The 26,802-nt window shown below is 46.2% G+C and overlaps 2 protein-coding genes across 4 annotated transcripts in view; one reads left to right on the forward strand and one right to left on the reverse strand.

The window, feature by feature from the left end:
* Positions 1 to 3,515: 3,515 nt before the first annotated feature.
* On the reverse strand, positions 3,516 to 26,431 carry SGSH (N-sulfoglucosamine sulfohydrolase). 2 transcript variants are annotated; one of them, XM_066586786.1, is made up of 8 exons: positions 26,305 to 26,431; positions 24,171 to 24,331; positions 16,160 to 16,265; positions 15,419 to 15,569; positions 12,544 to 12,700; positions 10,473 to 10,554; positions 5,852 to 6,055; positions 3,516 to 4,493 (listed from the first exon to the last, which is right to left on the reverse strand). In XM_066586786.1, the coding sequence occupies exons 1-8, from the start codon at positions 26,381 to 26,383 to the stop codon at positions 3,937 to 3,939; spliced, it is 1,497 nt and encodes a 498-aa protein (XP_066442883.1). In that variant the 5' UTR covers positions 26,384 to 26,431; the 3' UTR covers positions 3,516 to 3,936. The 2 variants fall into 2 exon arrangements, with proteins under 2 accessions (XP_066442883.1, XP_066442884.1); XM_066586787.1 differs by lacking the exons at positions 24,171 to 24,331; positions 26,305 to 26,431 and adding an exon at positions 17,410 to 17,562.
* SLC26A11 (solute carrier family 26 member 11) overlaps positions 26,321 to 26,802 on the forward strand; it is a 34,700-nt gene continuing 34,218 nt past the window's right edge. Inside the window, exon 1 of one of the 2 annotated variants that reach the window (XM_066586785.1) lies at positions 26,321 to 26,490. The gene's annotated coding sequence lies outside the window, so the exon portion shown is untranslated. The remainder of the gene's footprint in view (positions 26,491 to 26,802) is intronic. The other variant, XM_066586784.1, reaches the window with a different exon arrangement.

Here is a 26,802-nt window from a genome sequence, read left to right on the forward strand (position 1 = left end):
AAGAATTGCTGTTGAGACTCCCACTGTTCCTGAGAATGGGGGTTCTTTGTCCCTACTCTTCCCTGTGGGCTAGCTGCACCCTCCACAATGAGGAGGAGATTGAATCCAGTGACACATGCATGGTACAACTTCATAAATTTTCAATGGGAGTATTGCAAAAATCCGAGAGCTTGTATTCATTCATTTCTATGCGGCTGACTGAATGTCAGGACCCTTCTTCAGCTATTTCTATCTCCATGTCACTGTGGGAGGGTGCAGTGAGCCTGTAGAGAGGAGGAGAGGGTGGACCCCCGTTTTTGGGATCAGTAAGGGTCTCCGTGGTGAAACACCCACCGATCAGACTTCTATCACCTATTCTGTGGATAACTGAGTTTTTGGTACAACACCTTTTTAAATGTATAGATTGCAGAGATGAGCGAGCATGCTCGTTGAAGGCTGACGCTCGATCATCGGTCTTTTCGAGTGACTGATTACTAGACTGAGCACCATGCGGGGGGGGGGGGGGGGGAAGAGGTCTCTCACTCTCCCCCCGCCACCCCCCCCCCCCCCCGAATGGTGCTCTGTTGAGTAATCAGTTACTCGACAAGACCGATACTCAATCGAGCATCAGCCTTAAACGAGCGTGTGTACTTAAAGGGGTTCTCCGGGCTATTTTTTTTTTTTATTGATGACCTATCCTCAGCATGGGTTGTCCGTAATTGATTGGCTGGGGTCCAGGACTCAGAACCTCTACCATTCAGGCTCCCACTGTCAGCACTAAAGCACAGGATATGGAGAGGAAGCAAGATTGCTCCAACCCCTGTGTAGTGGCCAGTGCTGGTAATTGCAGGCGCAGCTCTCACTAGATTATCTCGAGTGGTAGACCCCAGCTGATCAATTATTGATAACCTATTCTTAGGACAGTTCATCAATAAAAATACCATTTTAGGTTTTAAAAAATATCTTAATTGCAATTATTTTATACTTTTTAGATCTCAGGATGTTCTACATACACCTGCTTATAAATGACCATGAGTACAGGCAACATAGGTAGACAGACATGTTATACAAGGTTTGGGTATATTTCCCATGTGACACAGTCCCCTTTGCTCCATTCCTTGCATTCAAGAGTGAGTTTTACCAGTTGGGGTTCATTCACACGAGTGTAAATACGCTTCTAAATATGTTGTGTATATAGCCCATTGATTTTAATGGGTTCAATCACTGCAGGGTATTTTTTTCCACGTGATCTGGTGAAAAAATCCATTGCATATCCTATCTTGGTGTATAGTACGCGCCGTAGAAGTTGTGTACCTACGCACAAAATCAATGTTACGTAATGTTATGTAAAGTCACATACGTCCATCCAGTTCTGCTTATTACAACATCATTAGGGAGTAAATCCAGACCTAAATAGCCATGGATAGACAGCTGAGGACCCCATCAGATTTACCAGAATGTATGCCACAACTGGTTCTACATTCTAGCCTGCTCCAGCTCATAACTAGTGTAGGTCTGCATCTGCAGCACAAAAGGGCCGCTCAATACAACTGAATGCATTAAGAATCGGTCACTTTTATACCGCAGTAAGAAATGGCCGTATAAGTAAATATACACAAATATCTTTTAACAAAACACACAGCAACATAAGAAAATAGAAAAATATTTTAATTGTATTAAAGAAACAAAATAACTAAATCTATTGTTTTACACTCATGAGATATAGCCAAATATGTAGCCCGGCCCTACAGGGATTATATTGACCAGTTTACCTTTCACTACCTACAACAAGGACACATTGTTAAAGGGGATGTCTGGAGGTTTTTTTTTCTTAAAAGGGGTTATCCAGACAGTACCTGGCAGGAAACGCCAGGCTCAGAACAGAGGTGCTGCTCTGATCCCTGTGTAGTGGCCGATGCTCACCATTACAAGTGCAGCTCCCATTGATTCCAGTAAGAGCCTCCTGCTACACGGGACGGGCCAGAGCAGCGCCTCCGCTCCAATCCTGGTGGCTGCTGCCTGGAAAACCCCTTTAACCTGTATTCTCCATGCTCAGAAATAATAAGGTGTGATTGTTCTCAGTAGGAGAAACCAAATAATCTACAAGATTACTTGGTTTCTCTTACTGAGAACAATCACGCTTTGCTCTACTACAAAAATAATAAAAGATCACATCCTGCCCTCTTCCGGCTCCCCGCAGGCGCAGCGCTGCATCAGGGGGTTCATGGACAGCCAATCGCAGACAAATACTCAAGGTGTGTGATTGGCTGCAGTAGCCTATGACAAACGCTAATTGGAGCCTGTAAACCATATGCCTCAGGGCAGACTGGAGCCGCAGGGTCCTGGCAGAGATGAGCATAGGATCTGTTATTATATTTGAACACGGGGAACAAAGATTTAAAAAAAAAAAAAAAAGAAACCCGGTTTAACATACATTGCAAATTCAGCCACATATAAGAAAGTATGCATTGAAATCGCCCAGTACAATGTGTGGCACCCACATCTGCTCTGCCTATATGTGGCCGCATTTTCCAAAGTGGAAGACCGCTAACATAGTGGTAAATAATGGCACAGAGATAAAAGCAGCATATTTATGTATAAAAGAACTCTGTAGACTTGCATCCATAGGGATGCATTTACACAGATGAGTCCAATATATCAGTCCAAAAAACTCAGCCCAAAATTGCACTCGCATCGTTCATTTGCGATTTTCACACGCATTAAAATCGCATAAGCAAATCACCCATTATTCTCTATGGTAGAAAAAACACATTGCACTTGCATGTACAAGTGAGCAAGTTTTTTTTCTTTTTTCTGCTTCCCTAGGAAAGATTGGGTGATTCTGTAACAGAACTGCCCAAAAATCACAAATGCTGCAATTTTATTCTCGCAGCAATGTAACAGCAAAAAAAACAAAACACATGGAAATGCACTCATTAAAAAGAATGGATCCTTTTCCCGTCAAGTTCTGTGCATCTCCCAACACACAGAAATCCTACAAGAAAATCACTTGTGTAAATGCACTTCAAGACTATCAGATAGTTTACTCGTTGTCCACAATGCAAAAATCAATGATTGTCAAGTTGCACAAAGCTTTAAAGGGGTTGTCTCGAGGAAGCAGTGAATTTTTTTTTTTGCCCAGTCCCCCTAATTAAGCATACATTACTAATTACCCCTGTAAATGACTTTTCTAGCTGGTTTCTACTTACAGTTCCAGCGTTTCAGCAACTTATAAAAATTTTCCCAAGATGGCCACCAGCTCTTTTCCCTTCGCTTGCTGTAGCCCGACGTGCGCGCTCCCGAGACGCTACCAGCTGTGTCTCCCTGACAACCAGACGCCCCGCAGCCGCCGACCGGACCCCTGGATTCAACGCGGCCGACCACGGCACACAGTCACCCACCGCCAGGCAGCAGGTAACCGGCGCAGCCCCCCCGGACCAGCGACGGCGCAGCCCCCCCGGGCCAACGACGGCGCAGCCCCCCTGGACCAGCGACAGGCCCCCCCCCCCCCCCGGCCTAGCGACAGCCCCCCCCGGCCCATCACTTACCTGGACGGCTGGGCGGCTTCTCGGCTGGGCTGCTGGGCTGGGCTTCTCGGCTGGGCGGCTCTGCACCTTCCTCTAACAGAGGATGGTACAGAATGGCCGCTCCAGCGCGCTCCCGAGCAGTGACAGCTCGTCTGCGCATGCGCAGAAGAGCTGTAGCGGTGAGCACACTGAAGCGGCTCGTGCTGAAAGGAGAAGACCGGACTGCGCAAGCGCGTCTAAAAAGGCAAGCTGCCAGCGAATTTAGACGGAACCATGGAGACGAGGACGCTAGCAACGGAGCAGGTAAGTGAATAACTTCTGTATGGCTCATATTTAATGCACGATGTATATTACAAAGTGCATTAATATGGCCATACGGAAGTGTATAACCCCACTTGCTGCCGCGAGACAACCCCTTTAAATTAGTGGACTACAGCTCATTATGAAGTGGCCTACACTGAGGATCCAACTTCTCTTCCAGAACTCCATCCGGTGCACAAACCCAAGGATCGGAGGTGGCCCACTGCCATTTCTGCAGCATCTCCTGCATAACGGACAACACAACCTCGTAGTCGGGGTCTCCAGCAATGTTCTGGACCTCTCTAGGATCTTTGGAGCGGTCGTACAGCTCCCAACGATCTCTATAATAATAGCTATGAAGCGTCTTAAACCAGTTTGTGGACTGACCAGAGACGGTTCTATTCATTAAATCTTGAAATGTAGGAGAAATGTAAAAATCTTGATCGATGGGGAAGGGCATCTTAAAATTCAGGTTGTGTATAAGTAGATACTGCATGTGCTGGACGGATCTCATGGGATAGTACATAGTAATTTCATGATGGGACTGACTGCCAAACACGGTGGTCCACGGCTGTTCAGCTGCCAGAGCTGGAAGGAGTGATTTTCCGGTAAGTGTTACGCTCTTACCAAATATCTTGTAGTCGGGATATGGGATGGAGAACCAGTCTAGGACGGTAGGAGTGATATCTGTGCAAACGAGAAGTTAGAAATAAGTAATGCTTCTGAATAACAGTGCCCAAGCAGGTCATCCACGTCCAAAGCTTCTCCTACAATAAACCCCTTAAGGACGCAACGTTTTTTGGAGATTTCAGTTTTCAAAAGCCGTAACTTTTTTTTTTTACACAATGAAGAACTTTTTATTTGGACATTATTTTTACACGGTTTCATTCAAAGTCCATTAACCTTATTTTTCCATACACGGAGCTCTGTGAGGGCTTGTTTTTTGTGTGACGAGTTGTAGTTTTATTGGTACCATTTTTGGGTACATACAGCTTTTTTGATCACTTTTGTGGGAAGCAAAATGAACAAAATAAGCATTTTGCAGCTTGTTTTTTTGTTGTGCAGATTAAACAGTGTGTTCAATTTATTTTAAAGGGTCATTACAGATACCAAATATGTGGGATTTAATTTTTTTTCGTTTAATTCAAACACGGATAAGTGCGCAAAAAAGCTTTTGCTGTGTTTTTTTACACTACATTTTGTTTCCCTGTAGGGGGCTTGAACCATAACAGCAATGATCACTATGATAATGCATTGCAGTGCTTCTGTACTGCAATGCGTTATCACTAACAATAGCAATTAGAGATGAGCGAGCATGCTCGTTTAGGACAATTACTCGATCGAGCATCGCTTTTTTTCGAGTAACTGCCTACTCGGGCGAAAAGATTCGGGGGGCGGAGCGGGGGATGGCAGGAGGGGGCCCTCTCTCTCCCCCCCCCCCCCCCCCCAACCCCCCGCATCTTTTCACCTGATTAGGCAGTTACTCGAAAAAAAGCGATGCTCGATCGAGTAATTGCTCTAAACGAGCACGTTCGCTCATCTCTAATAGTGATCATAGGCCATGACAAACCTGCACACCCCAAATGGCTGTGGCTCTGACAAAAGAGGGCTAACATGCTACTATATGGGCATATTTTAGTTTTCCCTCTCATCACGGGAAGTCGTTCAGGACCCACAAATGTCGATTGGGGCATTAAAATGCTGTTCCTGTCAGACAATTCTGACAAATCGTTGGGCCTGGTGGCACAGCTCCCATCAGCCGCGGATTGGAGCTTTGGCTGTAAGAGACAGCCAGTATCTGCATTGTATGAAGCAGGATCGAGGATCGACTCCCGATACCCCTCCATACAAACCCCTAACCTCTATGATGTAACTGCACGTCATGGAGCGTTAAGGGGTTAATACAGTGTATATATATATATATATATATATATATATATATATATATATATATATATATACTCATACAGAGGTTATTGAATATACTGCAAAACCCCTTAAATTAACATCACATCAATTTAAAATTAATGTGTCTATTGTCTCACCAAGAAGACTTGCGAAGGACTGACTGACTTCTCCGGTGCATCTGGTCTCTCCAGGGGATGAAATGAGTAGGGGCTCGGCTCTTCCGGACCAGTACAGGTTTGTGCGTCCATTGGGGAAAGGAATGCCATTGTCAGAGGAAAGTATTACAAGCGTGTCATTATCATGTCCTGCACTGCGCAGCTCATCAAGAATAAGGCCAATACCTGTGGATTAAAAGCAAGTAGATGTAAAATAGAAGCAATATAGTTATAGAATTAGGCAATTCTGATATTATTACTAATAGAGTACCTCTGACTGTTTTACTCATGTCTGAGAGCAACAGAGGTCACTTATACTGCTAGAACGAATCTAGAATATGTTGATACCAGCAGTTACTGTTTCCCTGATAGACTGCATCACATAGATTGGCTTCACATTAACGTCAAGTATTCCATTTTTCTATGGCGTTACAGATACAGGAAAATAGACTGCCAACTGGCAAAGCATCAGTGCTATGATGGGGAGAAGGCAAAGCTATTAAATAGTTTTTCTGAAGTATATTCACGAGAGAAAAAGAAAGGTCACACGAGATGCAAGGGGATAAAATGACCCCCCCCCCCCTTAATATCTCCTGCCTAACGCAGGAGAGTCGGCTAAAAAAAGATTAAAATCGACAAATCGCTGGGCCCAGATAAAAAGGCCACTATTTCTTATATTTAGGGACTCTATTGAGACCGGGGTTGTATCACTGGATTAGCGTATTGTCAATATACAAAAAGGGGTCAAGAAGAGAGCCTGGTAACTACAGGCCGGTAAGTATCACTTCAATAATTGGAAGAATATTCAAGGGGTTTCTGAGAGACACCATCCTGGAATACCTCAAGGAGAACAACAGTATAACTCCTCACCAGCATGGGTTCATGAGGGGTCGATCACGTCAGACCAATTTGATCAGCTTCTACGATGAAGTAAGCTCTAGGCTGGACCTGGGAGAGTCTATTGATCTCGTATCTCTGGATTTCTCTGAAGCACTTGACACCGTGCCGCATAATAGGCTGATATATAAAATGAGACAGCTCGGTCTGGGTGAAAACGTGTGTATCTGGGTAAAGAACTGGCTCAGAGATAGAAAGCAGAGGGTGATAATAAACGGTTCGTACTCTGATTGGGCCACCATCGCTAGCGGGGTGCCACAGGGTTCAGTATTAGGGCCCATTGTGTTCAACATATTTATCAATGACCTGATAGAGGGGCTGCACAGCAAAATATCGATATTTGCAGAGGATACAAAATTATACAAGATAATTAATACAACGGAGGACAATGTACGGCTACAAAAGGACCTGGATAAGCTGGGGGCTTGGGCAGAAAAATGGCAAATGAAGTTCAATGTTGATAAATGTAAGACTATGCACATGGGCAGGAGAAACGGATGTCACCAATATACACTAAATGGGGTACTGCTAGAGAAAAGTGATATGGAAAAGGATCTGGGGATACTAGTGGACTGTAGGTTTAACTGGAGCAACCAATGCCAGTCAGCTGCTGCAAAAGCTAATAAAGTCTTGGGGTGCATTAAAAGCGGTATAGGGGCGAGGGACGAGAACATTATCCTTCCATTATATAAGGCACTAGTCAGGCCTCACATGGAATAGTGCGCACAGTTCTGGTCACCGGGGCTCAGGAAAGATGTTGCAGTGCTGGAGGGGGTTCAAAGAAGGGCAACTAAACTAAGAAATGGACTGAGAGGACTGGAATACCCAGAGAGGCTATCCAAATTGGAATTATTTACCCTGGAAAAAAGACAGTTATGGGTTGATCAAATAACTATGTATAAATACATGAGGGGACAATACAAGGATCTCTCCCAGGATCTGTTTATACCCAGGACCACGACGGTAACAAGAGGGCATCCGCTACGTCTGGAAGAAAGCAGGTTTCATCACCAACACAGAAGGAGGTTCTTTACTGTAAGAGCAGTTAGACTGTGGAACTGTCTGTCTGAGGACGTGGTGATGGCAAAATCTATAGAGGAGTTTAAGAGGGGCTAGACGTCTTTTCTAACAAAAATGGGAATGAAGAAAAAAAAAAAACAACATTTCTTTTGAGAGGAAAACAAATTTGGAGCATTATTTCCCTGACTTTTATTGGAAAGCATCCAGTCCAAGTTCTAACAAGAAATAAAAGCTCAAAAGTTTTAGTCCTGATAATGGTATGTTCCCAAGTCAGAGAGAAAAGAACCGAAAACTGAAATCCCTATTAAAGATGTAGCCTTTGATGTTAAGAGGTCTGATGACCCCTGTGCCTGGCACATGACCGAGGGCGGGCACGTGCGACCTGTTAGTAGTGGTGAAGCGACGTCCCCTGGACTGTGGGAAAGAGAGTTCTAAGTTACAGCTAAAGATCGGTGATTAACTTGGTGACCAAACGAGCTTTTTAAAAGGGGCTTCTGACATATGTCAAGTGGTTTTATTAATTAGGGTTAAGTGAGGTTAAGTTTGTTGAAGAGAATTAATGTGTTTATTAAATGTTGTAACTATTGATACAATATTATACACCGGTGCAAATGGAACGTGTTACATCCAAAAGGAATTGGTGGAATTTCATGAAACATGGTGGATATATAGAGAGTCGTGACCAGAATGATAGCAAATTGGAGTGAATCAGACAAGGTTTCTGACTTGGTTCAGGCTTCAGTAAGACGTGTGCCCACCATGAACACTTCTACACACTTGGATCCTGCCAGGCATTGAATCAGTAAAGGTTTGGATATCTCGTTGGGTTCTCGCCATGCCTGCATGGCTTGTGTGGTCAGTTGTTACACAGGTTGTGATGGGTGTATATGTGACATAATAATGCATTACCCATGGCGTCCCAGACATACTGTATTGGGGATATTTTGGGACTCCGCAGGCCGTGACACCTTGCAAGGGGTGCAGTATGCGAATGGGCATTATCCTGTTCAAAAAAACATTTGAAATGGTGGTGTACCACTCTGTCCACATACTGGTGGGCAGTTATTGTGCCTTCAGCAACCACCAACTCGGTCCTACTGTCATAACCAACTGTCCCCCAAACCATGACTTCCAGGAGTTGGATCTGTTTGGCACTCACAGCAGAGTAGGCCCTTTCTTCAAAACGCCAAGAGATATGTTGACGATTATCACTTTGTCCCAGATGGAATCAGGACTTGTCACAAAACACAGCTGTTTTCCATTCATGTGTCCAGTTGTGTATAGAAGTACGTCAGGTTAGTCATTGCTGGCACTGAAATTGGATTAACTGTGCATGGGGGTCCAAGAATACAACTTAGCCTCAAACAATCGGTTTATAATTGTTCATGGGGTGACTCAGACTCCAACCACTTCTCAGATCTATGCTGCAGTCGCCCGTCGATCAGCATCTGAATCCGCACAGTTTGGCAGTCTTCACATGGTGCTGTCCTTCTATATGGATCTGTGCCAGGTCTACGAGTACTGGAGTCTTCATGTGCCCAATGAGTAAGGCCGCCTGTCCACGGGCATTGTATTATCCATGGAGATAATCCGGCCGCGGATAACGCAGTGCATGCTTTTCATAGCGTTGCTATGGAAAGCACAGCTCCCTGTCCACGAGCGGAGAATCATAGCAATTCTCCGCTCATGGGATTGAAATCGCGGCATGCCGTGATTCGCCGCGATTCTCTGCAGTGAGCCTATCTGTCAGATAGGCTCACAGCGGAGAACTGACAGTTCTCTCCCCTGCTCCCGGAATATCACTAGCGATACTCCACAATGGCCGTGAACAGGCAGCCTAACCTCTCTCTGTACTGACATTGAACTACAGCCAGTTCTTCAGGAGGTTCCACAATATGATATCTCCATTTCGAACATGCCATTTATCCGAACTCTCTCAAAGTCAAACATTTGGGTGTACAGAGTTCAAACAATTTGGAATACTTGTCACTGACAATGTCACAAAAAAGGACCTTCTTATATAACACACTTAAAAACTAAAACAATGTAGTGTTTTGCATAACAAAGGGGGCCTCATAATTTACATACCAAGACACGGACTACATCTAATTTTGGATTATTTAATACCCTTCATATGGACAGACATTGATCCAAGTTTCATACGTTTGTGTGTGTAATATTTATTATATTCATATACAAACACACGCATTTCTTATAGTAAGCTACTAATTTCAATTAGTATATATAAGTTTTTTCTCAAAGGTATAAAAACAGCTAAAGAATAGGGATGAGCGAGTATACTCGCTAAAGGTAATTGCTCGAGCGAGCATTGCCTTTAGCGAGTATCTCCCCGCTCGAGACTGAAGGTTCGGGTGCCGGCACGAGGGAGCGGTGAGTAGCAGCAGTCAGCAGGAGGGAGCGGGGGGGGGGGGGGGGAGAGGGAGAGAGAGATCTCCCCTCCGTTCCGCCCCGCTCTCCCCCACAGCTCCATGCCCGCTGCCGACACCCGAACCTTTAGTCTCGAGCGGGAGAGATACTCGCTAAAGGCAATGCTCCCTCGAACAATTGCCTTTAGCGAGTATACTCGCTCATCTATACTAAAGACGTTTTGTGACTGGATGAGGTTTTTTTCACCTGCACCATTTTTCTATAGAACCCCCCATCAGAAAGCTCTCAGGTGACTCACCTTGGTCCATGCGGCCGATTGTAGTATACTGGGCAGCCAGATCAGCCCTTGCACTAGGGGTGTCTGGAATAAAGTAGGGAACCTAAAATAAAAGTTACATTAGTTAGCCATCTACTAGTGGGGTTTTCAAAACCAGTATGCTTTACTTAAGGGAAAATATCTCATTTCTACATGAGTTTAATGCTTTTGTCTGTTTTTGGGCTTCAAGTGTAATCGTACTTTCAAAAACCTTTTGCCACGTCATAGAAACATATCAATATTTTTGATTGTTCAAAGTCCGGGTGCCGAGACCCCCACCGAATGAATCAGCAGAAGCGATTATCTGAGCTCTGCCTTGGACTTTCTATTGAGCAGCTAGCAAGCAGGAACAGTCCTCGGATGAGTGCTTCGCCTGATTTGTTCTAGCCGTCTGTGGCAGTCTCAGTACTTGGACCCTCCCTAATCAAAACTTTTTTGGAAAGTACAGTTACACTTTAAGTAAGCCTCCAGTCAGTTACATTCTGCTTTGACACCCCATTTCTATGAAACGTCTTCTGCTACCACAGTTATAGGGATAGTCATGATGATAGACGACGCATGAGGCAGTCATTTGAAATCACCTCCAAAGACATAAGCCACTGATGTTTTATGGAGGGGCGGGCAGAAGCTGGCAACATCAGTCACCAGCATCTGTCTGCCCGCTTTGGGGAGAAGAGGGGCATTAAAGAGATTTGTTTTTTTTGACCAGGTAAAATGTATCTATCAAGACAGCTGATTTGTCAAATCAATGTTATTTTCCAGAATCAGTGTCCCTCCTGTCCATGGACTGTGCCTGGTATGATGCCTCTGCCCCATTCAGTTCAATGGACAAGATGGAGCCATTTTGGGAAAAAAAATAAAAAATACACGCTTTATCCTAATCTTGTATCAGTTCTTTAAAGCATAATTATAATGATATCATCTGTTCAGTTTGCATTGGGTACGCCAGATCACTTTCTGATGTAATCAACACATTTAAAGGGGTTGTCAGGTTTCCAGACAACATTGTCGCTAAATCATGAACTGTACTAAAAGCAAAAAAGGATCAGTATTTACCCCTCCTCTGCCACCGCAATCCAGTGCTGTAGTCCCGCTGTGGTCCCAGTGTTTGTTGTGACAGATGATGCCAGGCAGAAGTCACTTGATTGCTGCAACCAATTAGAGGCTGCAGCCTCACCACCCGTTCTACTGGCATCAGCGCTGATCATCCTGGGAGTCATGATGCCAGGAGTTCGGAACAGTGACACCTCACCCTCAGCAGAGGAGGGGGAAGTACTGATCCTTTAGTTTTTTTTAGCGCAGTTGGTGGTATAAGGAAAATGTTGTCCAGAAAACAGGCGTAAAAAAGTTGCTAATTTTTTGCACAAGGCTAGCTTGTGTAAAAAAAATTTGAGATTTTTTTTTTGTCATGTACACCAGCTCATGCCACTTTTCAAAAAAGAGAGCCACAGCTTGTCAGAGGGGGTATGCCTACCCCAGACTGTCACATTTATGTACAATGTATGCCAGAAATTTACTCCAGCAGTGTGCGCTCAGGAATGGTCCGAGATGCACCCAATATATGAAAAGGCACGTGCCAGCAGGGATTATATTAAAGAGGTTGCACCACAATTGCAAAACTATCCACTATCCACAGGATAAGGAATAACTTGCTGATCAGTGGGGATCTCACTGCTGAGACCACCACTGATCTCAAGAAGGGGGGTCTCATGTCTCCTGTCCTCCTCACTGTGGGGTTACTGCATCCTCTGCAGTGAGGAGGAGACAGAACAGAGTACTGGTCACGCAAGCACACTAGTGCTCCATTCACTCTCAATTGGACTGCAGGGATACACGAGTGGGTGCCACTCGGCTATTTCAGTCAGTCCCATTGAAATAATTGAGCACTGACCACACATGCTCGGCTAGCATTCCGTTCACAGTAGATAGGGGGATAACTTGTATGTGGTACAACCCCTTTAAAGACTTGTGTTTCAAACTCTCATCTAAATAAATCTTCCCTGTAGTATCTAAAAGCTATTAAGGGGAAGGAAACTAAACTTTCAGAGCCGACCTTGACTTGTTCAGGTGTGTAATGCTGAGGTGTCCAGTCTGGAATCCTTCCCATACCAGGTTCACCATTCCCAAACTTCTCACAGAAAGTGCCGTACTGAGGCTGGGAGTGCCCACAGCGGTGAGGGTCATGGAAGGCAACATAGAGGAAGAAAGGTCTGTGGAAGGAAGAAAGAAGCAAATATATATAACTAGTTCTATTCCCATACATCAGCGATACAAACAATAATGCTGCGAATTGCCCCGATTCTCCGCGGCCAGCCTACCTATCAGATAGGGCTGACAGGCGGAGATTTGGCGGCGGCTCCTGCGGCAGAAATCTGCCACGGGACTTCGCAACGCCGATGGACAGCCGGCCTAAAAAAGACAAAAGAAGGAAAGCAAACATATTTTCTAAATACAGATGTGGACCGAACTAAGTGAAATATACAATATATAAAAGTAAATGTAGCCCATGGCTTACACCCATGAGTTCTCAAAATACTCAGTTCAGTTATTTCCAAACTTCTGTTGATAATATTTAGACATTCTCTAATGACTGTCTTAATGCCAATGGACTGGTATAAAGTAAATGTTGGTGTTCAATAATAACATGTTTTCCTCCTGTTATTATTGACCAGTAAGTTTAAAACAAACCTGCCTTCTTGAACCTGCAGGCATCCTGTTACAGATAAGGAGATGCTGAGCAGATTGATATATAGTTTAAAAGGAGAAAGATTCAGTATAACCTGTATTTTATAGCTCAGCATATTCTCAGCTGAACAGTCCAATGGGCGGAGCTATCAGTGATTGACAGTAACCTCTGTATGTCCAATTAAGACCCATTTAGACACAATGATAATCGCTCAAAAGCCATCTTCTGAGCGCTGATCGTTGCATGTAAACGCGCGGCCATTGTGCACTGTTCGTTCATCGCTCACTTCTAGCCAGCTAGAAATTAGTGATGAGCCTTATCAGTGCCTCATGCTGATATCTCAGCGGGCCATGCTGATAGCATTCTTTCAGCTGGTATCCCGCTGGCAGTTCTTAACAGGATACTAGCTGAAAGCTCAGAAAACAATGCAGCTGTTTGCATATTCAAAACAGCTGCATTGTTCTCCAAGCTATCGCGGCAGTATCCCGCTCCACCTGCCTTACTCTTAGGTAGCTAATTAGCTACTTAAAGTTATGCAAAAATGATCGCTCAAAGCTGTCGTTTTAGCGATTTTTGAGCGATTGTCGCTCTGTGTAATTGGCCTGTATATACACATAGCTGTCAGTCACTGATAGCTCCGCCCTCTGGACGCCAAGCTCAGAATGTGCAGATATTAAAATGAATAAAACAGAAGTTCTACTGAATCTGAAGGTTGGATTGCATGCTCAAAGTGACAGGTTCCCTTTAACATTTATTGCAAAAAAACCTAAATGTTTGAGAGGCTCGTAAGAGATTATTTGCAGAATATTATTACAGAAAGTAATATTGTAAGTGATCGCCAGCATGGTGTTACCAAGGGACAAAGTTGTCAAACCTGATTTGTTTTTATGAGAGAGGGAGCAGAAGTCTGGGCAACAGTGGATATTGTGTTTTCAGACTTTGCAAAGGCATTTGACACTGATCCTATATGCAGTTCAGTTCTAGGCACCGGTTCATAGAGCGGATGCTCCGGAGTTAAGGTGGCTTTACATAGGACAGCTATTGTCCGAACAATCGCTCTAAATAGCAAATGTGTAAGCACGACCACCAACTTGCAAGAATTTGCTCACTAGTTGCTTTGTTTCAGCTCACCTAAAAATAGTCGCTGGTTGGTTCATTATCTTCTGGTGTAAACAGTTTTACAGGGAGGTGTACACCTGTTCGGCATGCCCCTCCCACTGAACGCCGATTGGCTCCCACCTTTTTTTGAACATTTTGCCTTTCCAATTAACGCTCAATGGTTACTGAAAACATATGAATACGTGCGAGTGATACTTGACACACCAAGAATACTCGCTGCTACGGTCTCTGGCTGGTTTTGATATTCGAAGAGACGCTCGCTGCAACATGGACTGTCAAACCAGCAAGAGACTGCAGTGGCGTGTGTTCAGATCACCTGCACATATTTGTGTGCGGTCAGTGGACTCGACAACCGCAGAGCGTGCGTTGGTTGGATTAGGAGTCGAAATTTCAAATACACCCCGCCAAAGAACTTCACAGCCCCCAAATACTTGATGAAGGGTCCATGTAAATGTTCCCAACAATTAAATCAGGGATTGCAAAATTAAACAGAAATCTCTGTAAAAGCATCACAGCAGGCGGTAGTACGCTTTAGCGACTATTTAGATGATAGTTTTCCTGTGTTAAACTACTGAAAAAGTTCAAAGTAGAGGAACCACATGGATAAGGAGCATGGAGAATCTGAGTAATCAGCAAAGTGTAAAAATATGGTGAAAATCTGTTCCATGTAAAATCCCCAAAACACAAAGGGCCGCTCCCTCCATCTGCAGAAAAAGGTTCGATCTTCATAAACAACAAGCCTTCTTTATCCTAACATCTGTAAATCTGTGAAACGGTCTTTTCTGAGAAAAATGCTGATGGCTTCAAGAAAGTCTTAGGCCTCAGTCACACGGGCGCATTGGCGCCCGTGTTACTGCAGGAAGGAGACGGACGTACCTGAAGACGGACGTCTCTCTGCAGCGCCGGAGGAAAGAACATGTGACTGGCACCATTGCTGGTCATGTGTTCTTTCATCAGTGCTGGAGAGAGACGGCCGTCTTCAGGTACGGCCGTCTTCTAACTGTCACTCACACGGGCACATCGGTGCCGGTGTACGGATGCCGATGCGCCCATGTGACTGAGCCCTTAGATGGCGTTTACAAGGGGGCAGGAGTTACTCGGGGCTTATTCCAATAATTCTCACCTCTGGTCTTCGCTCTGCAAAAACTTTCTGACCAACAGTTTAATCCGAGTTATGTTGCGCCCAACTTGTAGAACTGAGCTGTTCTCTTCCGTATATGCGAAGTCAAATGGATAAACCGTTTCTGGTCCCACGTGTTTCTTCCCAATAATACCTTTAACGAATGCATAGAGGATTAGAGGTTTGGGCATTTTCATTAAGGGCGTTTTGTCATTAAAGGAAAAAAATTTCCATACTCACCTATTTCTTCCCCATCAGTCTCCTTACCACATCTTCTCCTGACTGAGCTTCTGCAGTGCTCCGGGTCAGCTTACCGCATGGTGGCCAGCTTGTTATGAAGGCTGCCTTCCTTGCATTCACTTCCGGCAGGTCAGTTAAGGTCACGTCCCAGTGCTGTAGCGTTCACTGGCTAGGAAGGAATGCTGATCTATTGCAGAGACAGCATGCATGAGCAGTCTTTGCAGTAGATTGCCACTACCCCTGCTGGCCTGTGAGCTGTGACGTAACGTACATTGGCTGGCAGGAAGGAGACTGCCGGCAATGTACGTAACCTCACAGGAAGGGGAGGAATCAGCCAGCTGGAAGTGAGGTGACCCCCAGGACTGCAGGAGACAGGAGAAGATAAGGGAGGTGAAGATCTGGTAAGTAGACTGACAGGGGAGGAATAGATAAGTATAGAATTTATTTTTTTTGTAATGACAGATCCTCTTTAAGGAAGGCTTGTAGTTTACTGCGACTTTATACCTGTCCTGATACCAGCCTGGTGGAGCAGTAATGGCAAACTCCTGACTTCATCAAACGAGTTGAAATGATGCACATCTTGATGGAGCCCATAAATACCGTTCTGATGCTGCAGATATAATGTAGAGAAAGTTACACAAAAACACAATACGAAATTAAAAATGTGAAGAAAAAATAAAAACAATACAATCATAAGGTTTCTATACTCAATATTTGTGCCCTTCCTTGATATTACTTAGTACATCAAATTTGCAGGCTTAAGGCATTGATCAACTGGCTGGACACGTGAAGAGTTTTTAAAAGTCTGGAGCCCACAGTTAAAATATTTCAATCACAGTTAAATACAAAAAAAAGTACCACCCTTTCAAGGCCATATCCCGACTTTTACTGTGATCTCTTATTTTAAGTGGGTTGTGCACAGGATAGGTCATTAATAGCTGATCAGTGAGGGTCTACTGCTTGGGATCTCCACTGATCAGCTGATCGCTGGGTTACCATATGTGCGGACAATGCTTGAAGCAGACAGCACTGTCAACAGGTTAGTACTACAGGCACAGCAGTCATTCAATGGAGAGCCTGCAATACCAAACCAAACCACTGCAATATGGACAGCACTATCTGCACTAAAAGCAGGCCCGCTTATCAACTGATCAGTGGGGATCCAGAGTGGCAGGCCGCCTGCTGACCAACCATTGATGACCTCTCCTGTTGACAGGTCATCAACAATAAAAATCCTAGACAACACCTTAAGGCCCAACGCACACAAGCGTATTTGTATTGCGGAATCAGGAGCAGGCGTCCGCCTCCAGATCCCGCAGCAAATACTGCCCATAGACATGCTATGCAAAATAGCTTTTCCATGTCTATGAGCGGAAATCCATTACCATTTTCCACTCGCGGAGGGAAAAAAAAAAATCGCAGCATGTCCAATTCCTGCGTGGATTCCGTGCGGACGGCTTCCAATGAAGTCAATAGAAGCCATCCGATCCGCAGCCCATCAGTAGTAACAGCTGCGTACGGGCTGCGAAATCCGCGTCATCGCCTAGTAATGGCGCGGCGTCATCTTTACTGTTCTTCTGCGCTGGCATGCCGGCCGGCACGTCTGCGTTGCAGATGAAGAACACTGCGGACAGGTACGTAAGGGTCACCGGGTCGAATTCTGCTGTGAAATCCCGCATGCGGAACCTGACCCGGCCGTGTGCATTCGCCTTTAGCAACACTGCGAACTTCAAATAACTCAACCATACGTTTACCTCTCTCTGATGAAGACATTTTCTATTGCACATTCCCTTCTACCCATTTGCCTTCCGCTCCTCATTTAAAGCGACTCTCCAGGTCTGGACAAACAAAGATGGCCGCACCATGTCTCTGACTACCGGATGCAGGCTGTGCAATAGTATGTATTGTGATACTACACCTACTGTGATGATTGACGCATGAGCCCGTACTGCTCAGTAGCAGCGGGGGTTATTTTTGTGATCCGTGACCCTTGTCTATAAATCTGCTGTTGAGTGCGATTTTCCTCTTCCTTGCAAACATCATGAGATATTTACTTGAAAAACAGGAAATCGAAGCATCACGGGTGCGACTTGTGCAATCGCTCGCTCTCTTGCCTAATCTGCTCATTTCTATGGCAGTAGAATTTTGAGAATGTGAAAAGCTTCCCGGCGCCTTTTATGTATCCTTCATTAAAAAACTGAAAAAAAAATCAGAAAAAAACCCCCAAACATTCCTGAAGATCATTTAACTCACACAATATTTCAATATTTGTTCCTGGGCAGAAGTCACGTGACCCGCGCTATAAGGCCAGTGCAACAGGAGCGCATTTGTATACGGCCATAATAAGGATGTACTCCAGATGTAAACGCATCGCTATCTGCGGCTGGTGGTTTTATTTTCGACTGGGCAAAAAAAAAAAATAAAAAAATCAGTCTTTTGCCTATCAGAAAATAACACCAATGAATGCAAACCCCGCTGACATCCTGATGCAGCCGCATTTTACTCACTCCCCATAGACTTCAATGGGCGGATTTTCAATAAAAAATAGACGAAAAAAAGCACCGGCTGTATATCTTAAACACGGTTGTGAAGACAAAAACAAAAAACGCACGGTTGCTGATCGATGGGTCTCTCTATATGCACAGTAACAGGGAGAAACCAGTCAATCAGCCGCAGGAGGGAGAAGGAAGACTGCTGAAATCCGCTTGTCTGTCACTATACCGTGCTGCCCACAGATAAAGGCCCATAAGCCACCTGACAGGTTCTCTTTAACACCTTCCTGCCACAAGACGTAAACGTCCTGGGTGGGAAGCAGCTCCACAAATGGACGTAAGCTTACATCCTATGGACGGCGCGGGGTCAGGAGCAGAGCCCGCACCATCCGCAGCAGGCGCCGGCTGTGACTGACAAAAAAACCCTGTTTGGTATCATCACATCCATAAATTAAACACGCCTTTATGCTGCTCAGAACAAAAAAGAGCTAAAACACGGGGCCAAAATACCTTTTTTTTGTTCATTTGCCTCCTAAAAGGCGATAAAAGTGATAAAAAAGCCATATGTACCAACTATAATGGTACCAACAAAAACTACAGCTTTGTCCTCTTAATCAGCTGTTTGCTAGTCCTGTGTTGTCAGGCACTAATCTGATTTCTGCAGGAAGCAGACAGCTCCGTTCCCACTGCAGTGGCCAGAGTTGGTATTGCAGGCCCAGCTTGCATTGAAGCGAATGAAAACTTGGCCTAAAATGCCAAGTCTGGCCAGTGCAGTGGGAACGGAGCTGTCTGCTTCCTGCAGAAATCAGCTTATTGTATGAACACACTGACCAAGCAAACAACTAATTGACGGGGGTCCTGTGTGGCAGATCTATCACTGATGGCCTATTCTGCGGATATCAGTAGTTTACAAGTGGACAACCCCTTTAAAAATTTCCTTATGGCTAGTGGCAGACATATTTTGGGGGCCAGTGCAGTCCGTGTAATTCCACGGACATTACAAGGCCCAAATATAGTCTATACACATGGACATTTTTTCACGGAGATCTATAGTCAGCATGAAAAACGCATGGCAAGTCCAATTCCTGTCCGTCCATGCATAAGCAATAGGACATGTATGTGAATGTGCTGTGTGCATGTACACCGGATAGCACCCAGACTAGAGTCCGTGTTCTGTCTGCTGCAAGTTGCACCTTTCAGGGGCGCAACTCAGTTATACTAGTGTGCCACCACCCTGCAAGTGAGGGTCTTCGTGCTCTCATCAATGCTACTGTCCTCCTTAGCACTCCCGGACACCAACAGAACTGAACTGCACAGTCTAGATGAGGCCGTAGAAACACATTGTAAAGTCTAAGATTATATTGTCGGGCTTCTTTATTCAATAAGGAACAGGGATTAGGGTAATTTTACTCGGGTTGATTATCGCCCGCCCGAGCCAACCAGGTCACAGTTTGCTCAGATGGTCAGTTTGGACACAAAGATAAATCGTTTATTTTTTTTAACAGGCTCGTTCAGTGAATCAGAATGACTGAACCATCGGTGTCAGAACTGAACGATTAGCGAACGAACCAACGATGATTTTTATGCGTGCATAAAATGAACAATAACACCGGGGAACAAAAAAAAAACACAACTTTTTTTCAGGGTACCTGGAATTTTAGACTTTAACCTGGGCATCTCTCTGCCGCTGATTCTGAAAATCCCACCCATTCCATTCTAGGAGCACTAATAGTTTTTGAGATATTCCTGTTGTCATTATGTATTTTTGTTATGTTTCCCTTATTTTCCCACCAGCATCTGCTTACTATTAATACATATGATGCATATCACCACCGCTGCGCATCACACTTGGGCTGATGAAGCAAAGTGTGAAGACGTTGAAGAGAAATGGAAGGTGTTTTGGCTACAGATGTAGGATATTTCCCGCAATGAGCATGGAGGAGCTAAAAGCAGGTAAATCCAATGGACCACAAATCTGGGAACTCATGAAAGACCAGCGTCTCCAAGATTCAGTGGAGAACCGTGAGGCGCGGTCGTTGATTTGTAGGGTGGTAAAGCATTTCCTTGGGAACGCTAAGGCCGCAAACTCCGGTGAACTTGTGGAGAATATGCGCACTTCTGTTCCTAAACACTTGGGTGTAACATGAGCATCAGATTGCAGGACCTGCAGGCATTGTGGATGGATTTCAAGATTGTCTTGGTGATGTAAGTGATGAACAGGGTGAACGATCTCACCAGGATGTAAGGACCGTGGAAGAACATGACTGCGGACGATGAGATACACAAATGATGGCGGACTACTGGTGACTGTGGAAGAACAGGACTGCGGACAGTGGGATACACATATGATGGCGGACTACTGGTGACTGTGGAAGAACAGGACTGTGGACGATGGGATACACATATGATGGCGGACTACTGGTGACCGTGGAAGGACAGGACTGCAGACGATAGGATACACATATGATGGCGGACTACTGGTGACTGTGGAAGAACAGGACTGTGGACGATGGGATACACATATGATGGTGGACTACTGGTGACCGTGGAAGAACAGGACTGTGGACGATGGGATACACATATGATGGTGGACTACTGGTGACCGTGGAAGAACAGGACTGCGGACGATGGGATACACATGATGGTGGACTACTGGTGACCGTGGAAGAACAGGACTGTGGATGATGGGATACACATATGATGGTGGACTACTGGTGACAGTGGAAGAACAGGACTGCGGATGATGGGATACACATATGATGGTGGACTACTGGTGACCGTAGAAGAACAGGACTGTGGATGATGGGATACACATATAATGGCCAACTACTGGTGACCGTAGAAGAACAGGACTGTGGATGATGGGATACACATATAATGGCCAACTACTGGTGACCGTAGAAGAACAGGACTGTGGACGATGGGATGCACATATGATGGCGGACTAATGGTGACCATGGCAGAACAGGACTGTGGATGATGGGATACACATGTGATGGCGGACTAATGGTGACCATGGCAGAACAGGACTGTGGATGATGGGATACACATGTGATGGCCAACTACTGGTGACCGTGGAAGAATATGACTGTGGACGATGAGATACACATATGATGGCGGACTACTGGTGACCGTGGAAGAACATGACTGCGGACGATGTGATATACCTATGATTGCAGACTACTGGTGACCATGTAAGAACAGGATTGCGGACGATGGGATACACATATAATGGCGTACTATTGGTGACCGCGGAAGAACAGGACTACAGACGATGGGATACACATATGTTGGCGGACTACTGGTGACCGTGGAAGAACATGACTGCGGACGATGGGATACACATATGATGGCGGACTACTGGTGACCGTGGAAGAACACGACTGCGGACGATGGGATACACATATGATGGTGGACTACTGGTGACCGTGGAAGAACAGGACTGTGGACGATGGGATACACATATGATGGCGGACTACTGGTGACCGTGGAAGAGCAGGACTGTGGACGATGGGATACACATATGATGGCGGACTACTGGTGACCGTGGAAGAACATGACTGCGGACGATGGGATGCACATATGATGGCGGACTACTGGTGACCGTGGAAGAACAGGACTGGAGATGATGGGATACACATGTAATGGCGGACTACTGGTGACCGTTGAAAAACAGGACTGCAGATGACGGGATACACATATGATGGTGGACTACTGGTGACCGTGGAAGAACAGGACTGTGGATGATGGGATACAAATATGATGACGGACTACTGGTGACCGTGGAAGAACAGGACTGCGGACGATGGGATGCACATATGATGGCCGACTACTGGTGACCGTGGAAGAACATGACTGCGGACGATGGGATGCACATATGATGGCGGACTACTGGTGACCGTGGAAGAACAGGACTGGAGATGATGGGATACACATGTAATGGCGGACTACTGGTGACCGTTGAAAAACAGGACTGCAGATGACGGGATACACATATGATGGTGGACTACTGGTGACCGTGGAAGAACAGGACTGTGGATGATGGGATACAAATATGATGACGGACTACTGGTGACCGTGGAAGAACAGGACTGCGGACGATGGGATGCACATATGATGGCCGACTACTGGTGACCGTGGAAGAACATGACTGCGGACGATGGGATGCACATATGATGGCGGACTACTGGTGACCGTGGAAGAACAGGACTGCGGACGATGGGATGCACATATGATGGCGGACTACTGGTGACCGTGGAAGAACAGGACTGCAGACGATGGGATACACATATGATAGCGGACTACTGGTGACCGTGGAAGAACAGGACTGCAGACGATGGGATGCACATATGATGGCGGACTACTGGTGACCGTGGAAGAACAGGACTGCGGACGATGGGATGCACATATGATGGCGGACTACTGGTGACTGTGGAAGAACAGGACTGCGGACGATGGGATGCACATATGATGGCGGACTACTGGTGACTGTGGAAGAACAGGACTGTGGACGATGGGATGCACATATGATGGCCGACTACTGGTGACTGTGGAAGAACATGACTGCGGACGATGGGATGCACATATGATGGCGGACTACTGGTGACCGTGGAAGAACAGGACTGCGGACGATGGGATGCACATATGATGGCGGACTACTGGTGACCGTGGAAGAACAGGACTGCAGGCGATGGGATACACATATGATAGCGGACTACTGGTGACCGTGGAAGAACAGGACTGCAGACGATAGGATACACATATGATGGCGGACTACTGGTGACCGTGGAAGAACAGGACTGCGGACCATGGGATGCACATATGATGGCGGACTACTGGTGACCGTGGTAGAACAGGACTGCGGACGATGGGATGCACATATGATGGCCGACTACTGGTGACTGTGGAAGAACAGGACTGTGGCTGATGGGATACACATATGGTGGCGGACTACTGGTGACCGTGGAAGAACAGGACTGCAGACGATGGGATACACATATGATGGCGGACTACTGGTGACTGTGAAAGAACAGGACTGCGGACGATGGGATGCACATATGATGGCGGACTACTGGTGACCGTGGAAGAACAGGACTGCAGACGATGGAATACACATATGATGGCAGACTACTGGTGACCGTGGAAGAACAGGACTGCAGACAATGGGATACACATATGATGGTGGACTACTGGTGACCGTGGAAGAACAGGACTGCGGACGATGGGATACACATATGATGGCGGACTACTGGTGACCGTGGAAGAACAGGACTGCGGACGATGGGATGCACATATGATGGCGGACTACTGGTGACCGTGGAAGAACAGGACTGCGGACGATGGGATACACATATGATGGCGGACTACTGGTGACCGTGGAAGAACAGGACTGCGGACGATGGGATACACATATGATGGTGGACTACTGGTGACCGTGGAAGAACAGGACTGCTGATGATGGGATACACATATGATGGCAGACTACTCGTGACTGTGGAAGAACAGGACTGTGGACGATGGGATGCACATATGATGGCAGACTGCTGATGAAACATCCAGCGCTAATGTGCAGAAACATCTCATCGCAGGAAATCATAGAAATGTAGTTTCAGCAACATCTCAATAAAGAAACTTATGTTTTATTTGCGTTCCAAGCTTCTTGGGATTCATCTACCTTCAGCTTTTGATTGACAGTCACTGTACATTTATAAGGACATATATCATACCTTGAGCAGAAAAACTAATATCATTATCAGAAACTAGGACCCCAAAATACCCTAAAAAAGTTCTAATATCACCAAAACTCGTGTTCCCCAGTGTAATGGTTCCGTGTAAAACGGCCTTTAGAGCTGCTGCCAGACATTTCCTACAGTGGCTTATCTCCCAGCAGGATCGGGCATGCTGAAATGCAACATGTCTAATCCTAGTTTGCCCTGACAACTGCCATTCGACGTCAGGAGGAAGTCTCCGACCGCATAGAAAGTGAAGAACATTGTGTAGAGCACTATAGATTAGGAGGTCACCTGCGGCAGACCGGTCAGGATGGCTCCCCGACTAGGGGAACAGCTGCTGACAGAAGTGAAGGCGTTCCTGAAGATCACGCTCCTCCTCGCCAGCTCTCTGAGGTGCGGGGTTTGTATGGCGGTATTATTGTAGACATCACTGTCAAAGCCGGCGTCATCACCTGATGTGGGGAACGAGAGAAGAAAGGTGAACACATTCCGTATTCCTCAGTATATGGCACGCCCATCCGTGACGTAGATTTAGAAGTCAATGGACTCTGAAAAAAGGGATTGTTCGCGCTTACCGCCACATACCATGTCACCCGCACAAATAAGTACACCTTGCGAACCCAAAAAGTACAGTAAAGTACACCGATATACTCAGAAAAAAAGCACAGTTCATTCTGCAAAAATGTAACGCTCATCTGTGCACAAATACGCATGCGCACAATGTGATCAACAATGCTACAGTTCACGGCAAAATAAACGAATTAAAGGGTAAACCTGTGTACCGTAGACGACATATACCGTACCTTCGTCTAGGTTTTTCCTATAAAATCACGTTAAAGTATACGTTTTTATACTTTTAACAGCAAAAAATGTGTTTAGCGTGAAAAAACCCGAAGTGTGAACGCTGCCTAATACGGCGCTAACTGCAGAGGCTATTCCAGTATACTAGAGCAGTGTTTTCGGACTCCAGTCCCCCCAGCAGGCCGTGTTCATAGGATAGGGCCGGCTTCACATGGGCAGAAATGCAATTATGCAGGCATAGCAGCTTTTTTGCGCTATGAACGAGGTTTTTTGCGTGCATTTTGGTGTATTTTACTTTACTTTTTGTGCTTGCAGGGCATTTTTTTTGGCGCGGGACGCAAACATGATTCGTCTGGTTGGTTCTAGTTGTGTTCTTTTTCCAGCGGAATCGCGCAGTGTTTCACGCATCTCCTTGTGTACTCACGTGCATTTAAGCGCCCCCTATTGACTTCTATGGGGACTAGAGATGAGCGAGTATACTCGCTAAGGCACTACTCGCTCGAGTAATGTGCCTTAGCCGAGTATCTCCCCGCTCGTCCCTAAAGATTCGGGGGCGGGGAGTGGAGGGGGGGGGGGGGGGGGGGAGTGGAGGGGGGGGGGGGGAGCGGAGGGGAGATCTCTCTCTCCCTCTCTCCCGCCCGCTCTCCCCTGCTCCCCGCCGCAACTCACCTGTCAGCTGCGGCGGCCCCCGAATCTTTAGGGACGAGCGGGGAGATACTCGACTAAGGCACATTACTCGAGCGAGTAGTGTCTTAGCGAGTATACTCGCTCATCCCTAATGGGGACCTATATGCAGGAAGACAGAGGATGTTCTATCTTATTTTTGCGCGGTCGAACTGCACGCGCCAAAATATGTGCGTGAGAACGAACCTATTGAAATCAACGTGTTCTACTCCCTGCGTATTGCGTGCGCAAATACGTCCGTGTGAGGTCGGCCTGAGAACACCCGTGACACCGTACGAGGCCTGACAATAACGACATTCCCTGTGTAAGGCGATATCGCGCTCGCCAACGGGCGCTTTTCACGCGGTTGTGAAGCGTTTTTTTATTCAAAAACACCTCAGACCACTTCTGTGAAATTGCCACCCTCAGGCGTCGCTCATATGAATAAGTCCATTCAAAAGAATGGAGGTCATATTCGTGCGGATTTTGCGCACTTCGCGACGCACAAAACTTGCGCAAGATTCTCGCCGATGTGAATAAGCCCTAATACTGAGGAAATCCTGAAACACAGGCCTAGAGGATGAAGCCTACAGCGACCGCTCACAGATTAGGCCACGATAATGTTGTGGGGGCACTGTGATTTAGGGGGGGGGGGCACCTGAAATCTGACTGAACAGAGCTGGAGGCCAGGGTATAACTGTCAGACATTTTTATGGCCTCACTATTGGAAGTCACCACAGTGGTGCGCAGTGATAACGTCACGTGACTAGACACTACTGGCATTCGTTTTACAGCGCCACCTAGTGACTAAAATAATAACTGAAACACATTTATCACACCACAGTCATCCAGCCACTGCAGAAACTACATCTCCCATGATGCACAGTGTCATCAGGTGACTGAATAGCCGTCGCTCGGCTTCCCCCCTCTGTATACAGCCCTCATGGGGGTCGTCGCTCACCGATTATGAGCAGGACGTTCCTGCTATCAGTCGCCAGCACGGCGCAGAGCAGCCACAGACACACCGGCAGCGCCCGCATCGCTTCCTGCCTCCGTGAGGCCTGCCCCCATGACGGTCATGTGACTGGAGCCGGGACACGCCCCCTGTGAGAAGAGAAGAGGTGCCGGGTCGGTGCGGAGCGGACAGGTGAGACTGTGCTGCAGGTAATACTGCTCATGTCTGTACAGAGGGCACAGCTGTATGTAGCAGAGCTGGATTTGTCATTGCATTGACATGTAATGCCCCTATAACAGCATGACTGGTGACAAACTCAGCTCATCCCTGCAGTAATGACATGCACCTGTACCCCCCATACTGTTCCCCCACTGGGGGGCCATCCATCACATGTATACTTCTATCATCATTGTCCTTACGTAACGCGTCACCCGCTACACAGCTGCAGGGATCACACCCAAGTGGATTCCAATACGCAGAGAATAGAATGCATTGATTTCAATG

This window comes from Eleutherodactylus coqui, chromosome 13 (genome assembly GCF_035609145.1).
Source record: "Eleutherodactylus coqui strain aEleCoq1 chromosome 13, aEleCoq1.hap1, whole genome shotgun sequence".
In the NCBI taxonomy this organism is placed as follows: domain Eukaryota; kingdom Metazoa; phylum Chordata; class Amphibia; order Anura; family Eleutherodactylidae; genus Eleutherodactylus; species Eleutherodactylus coqui.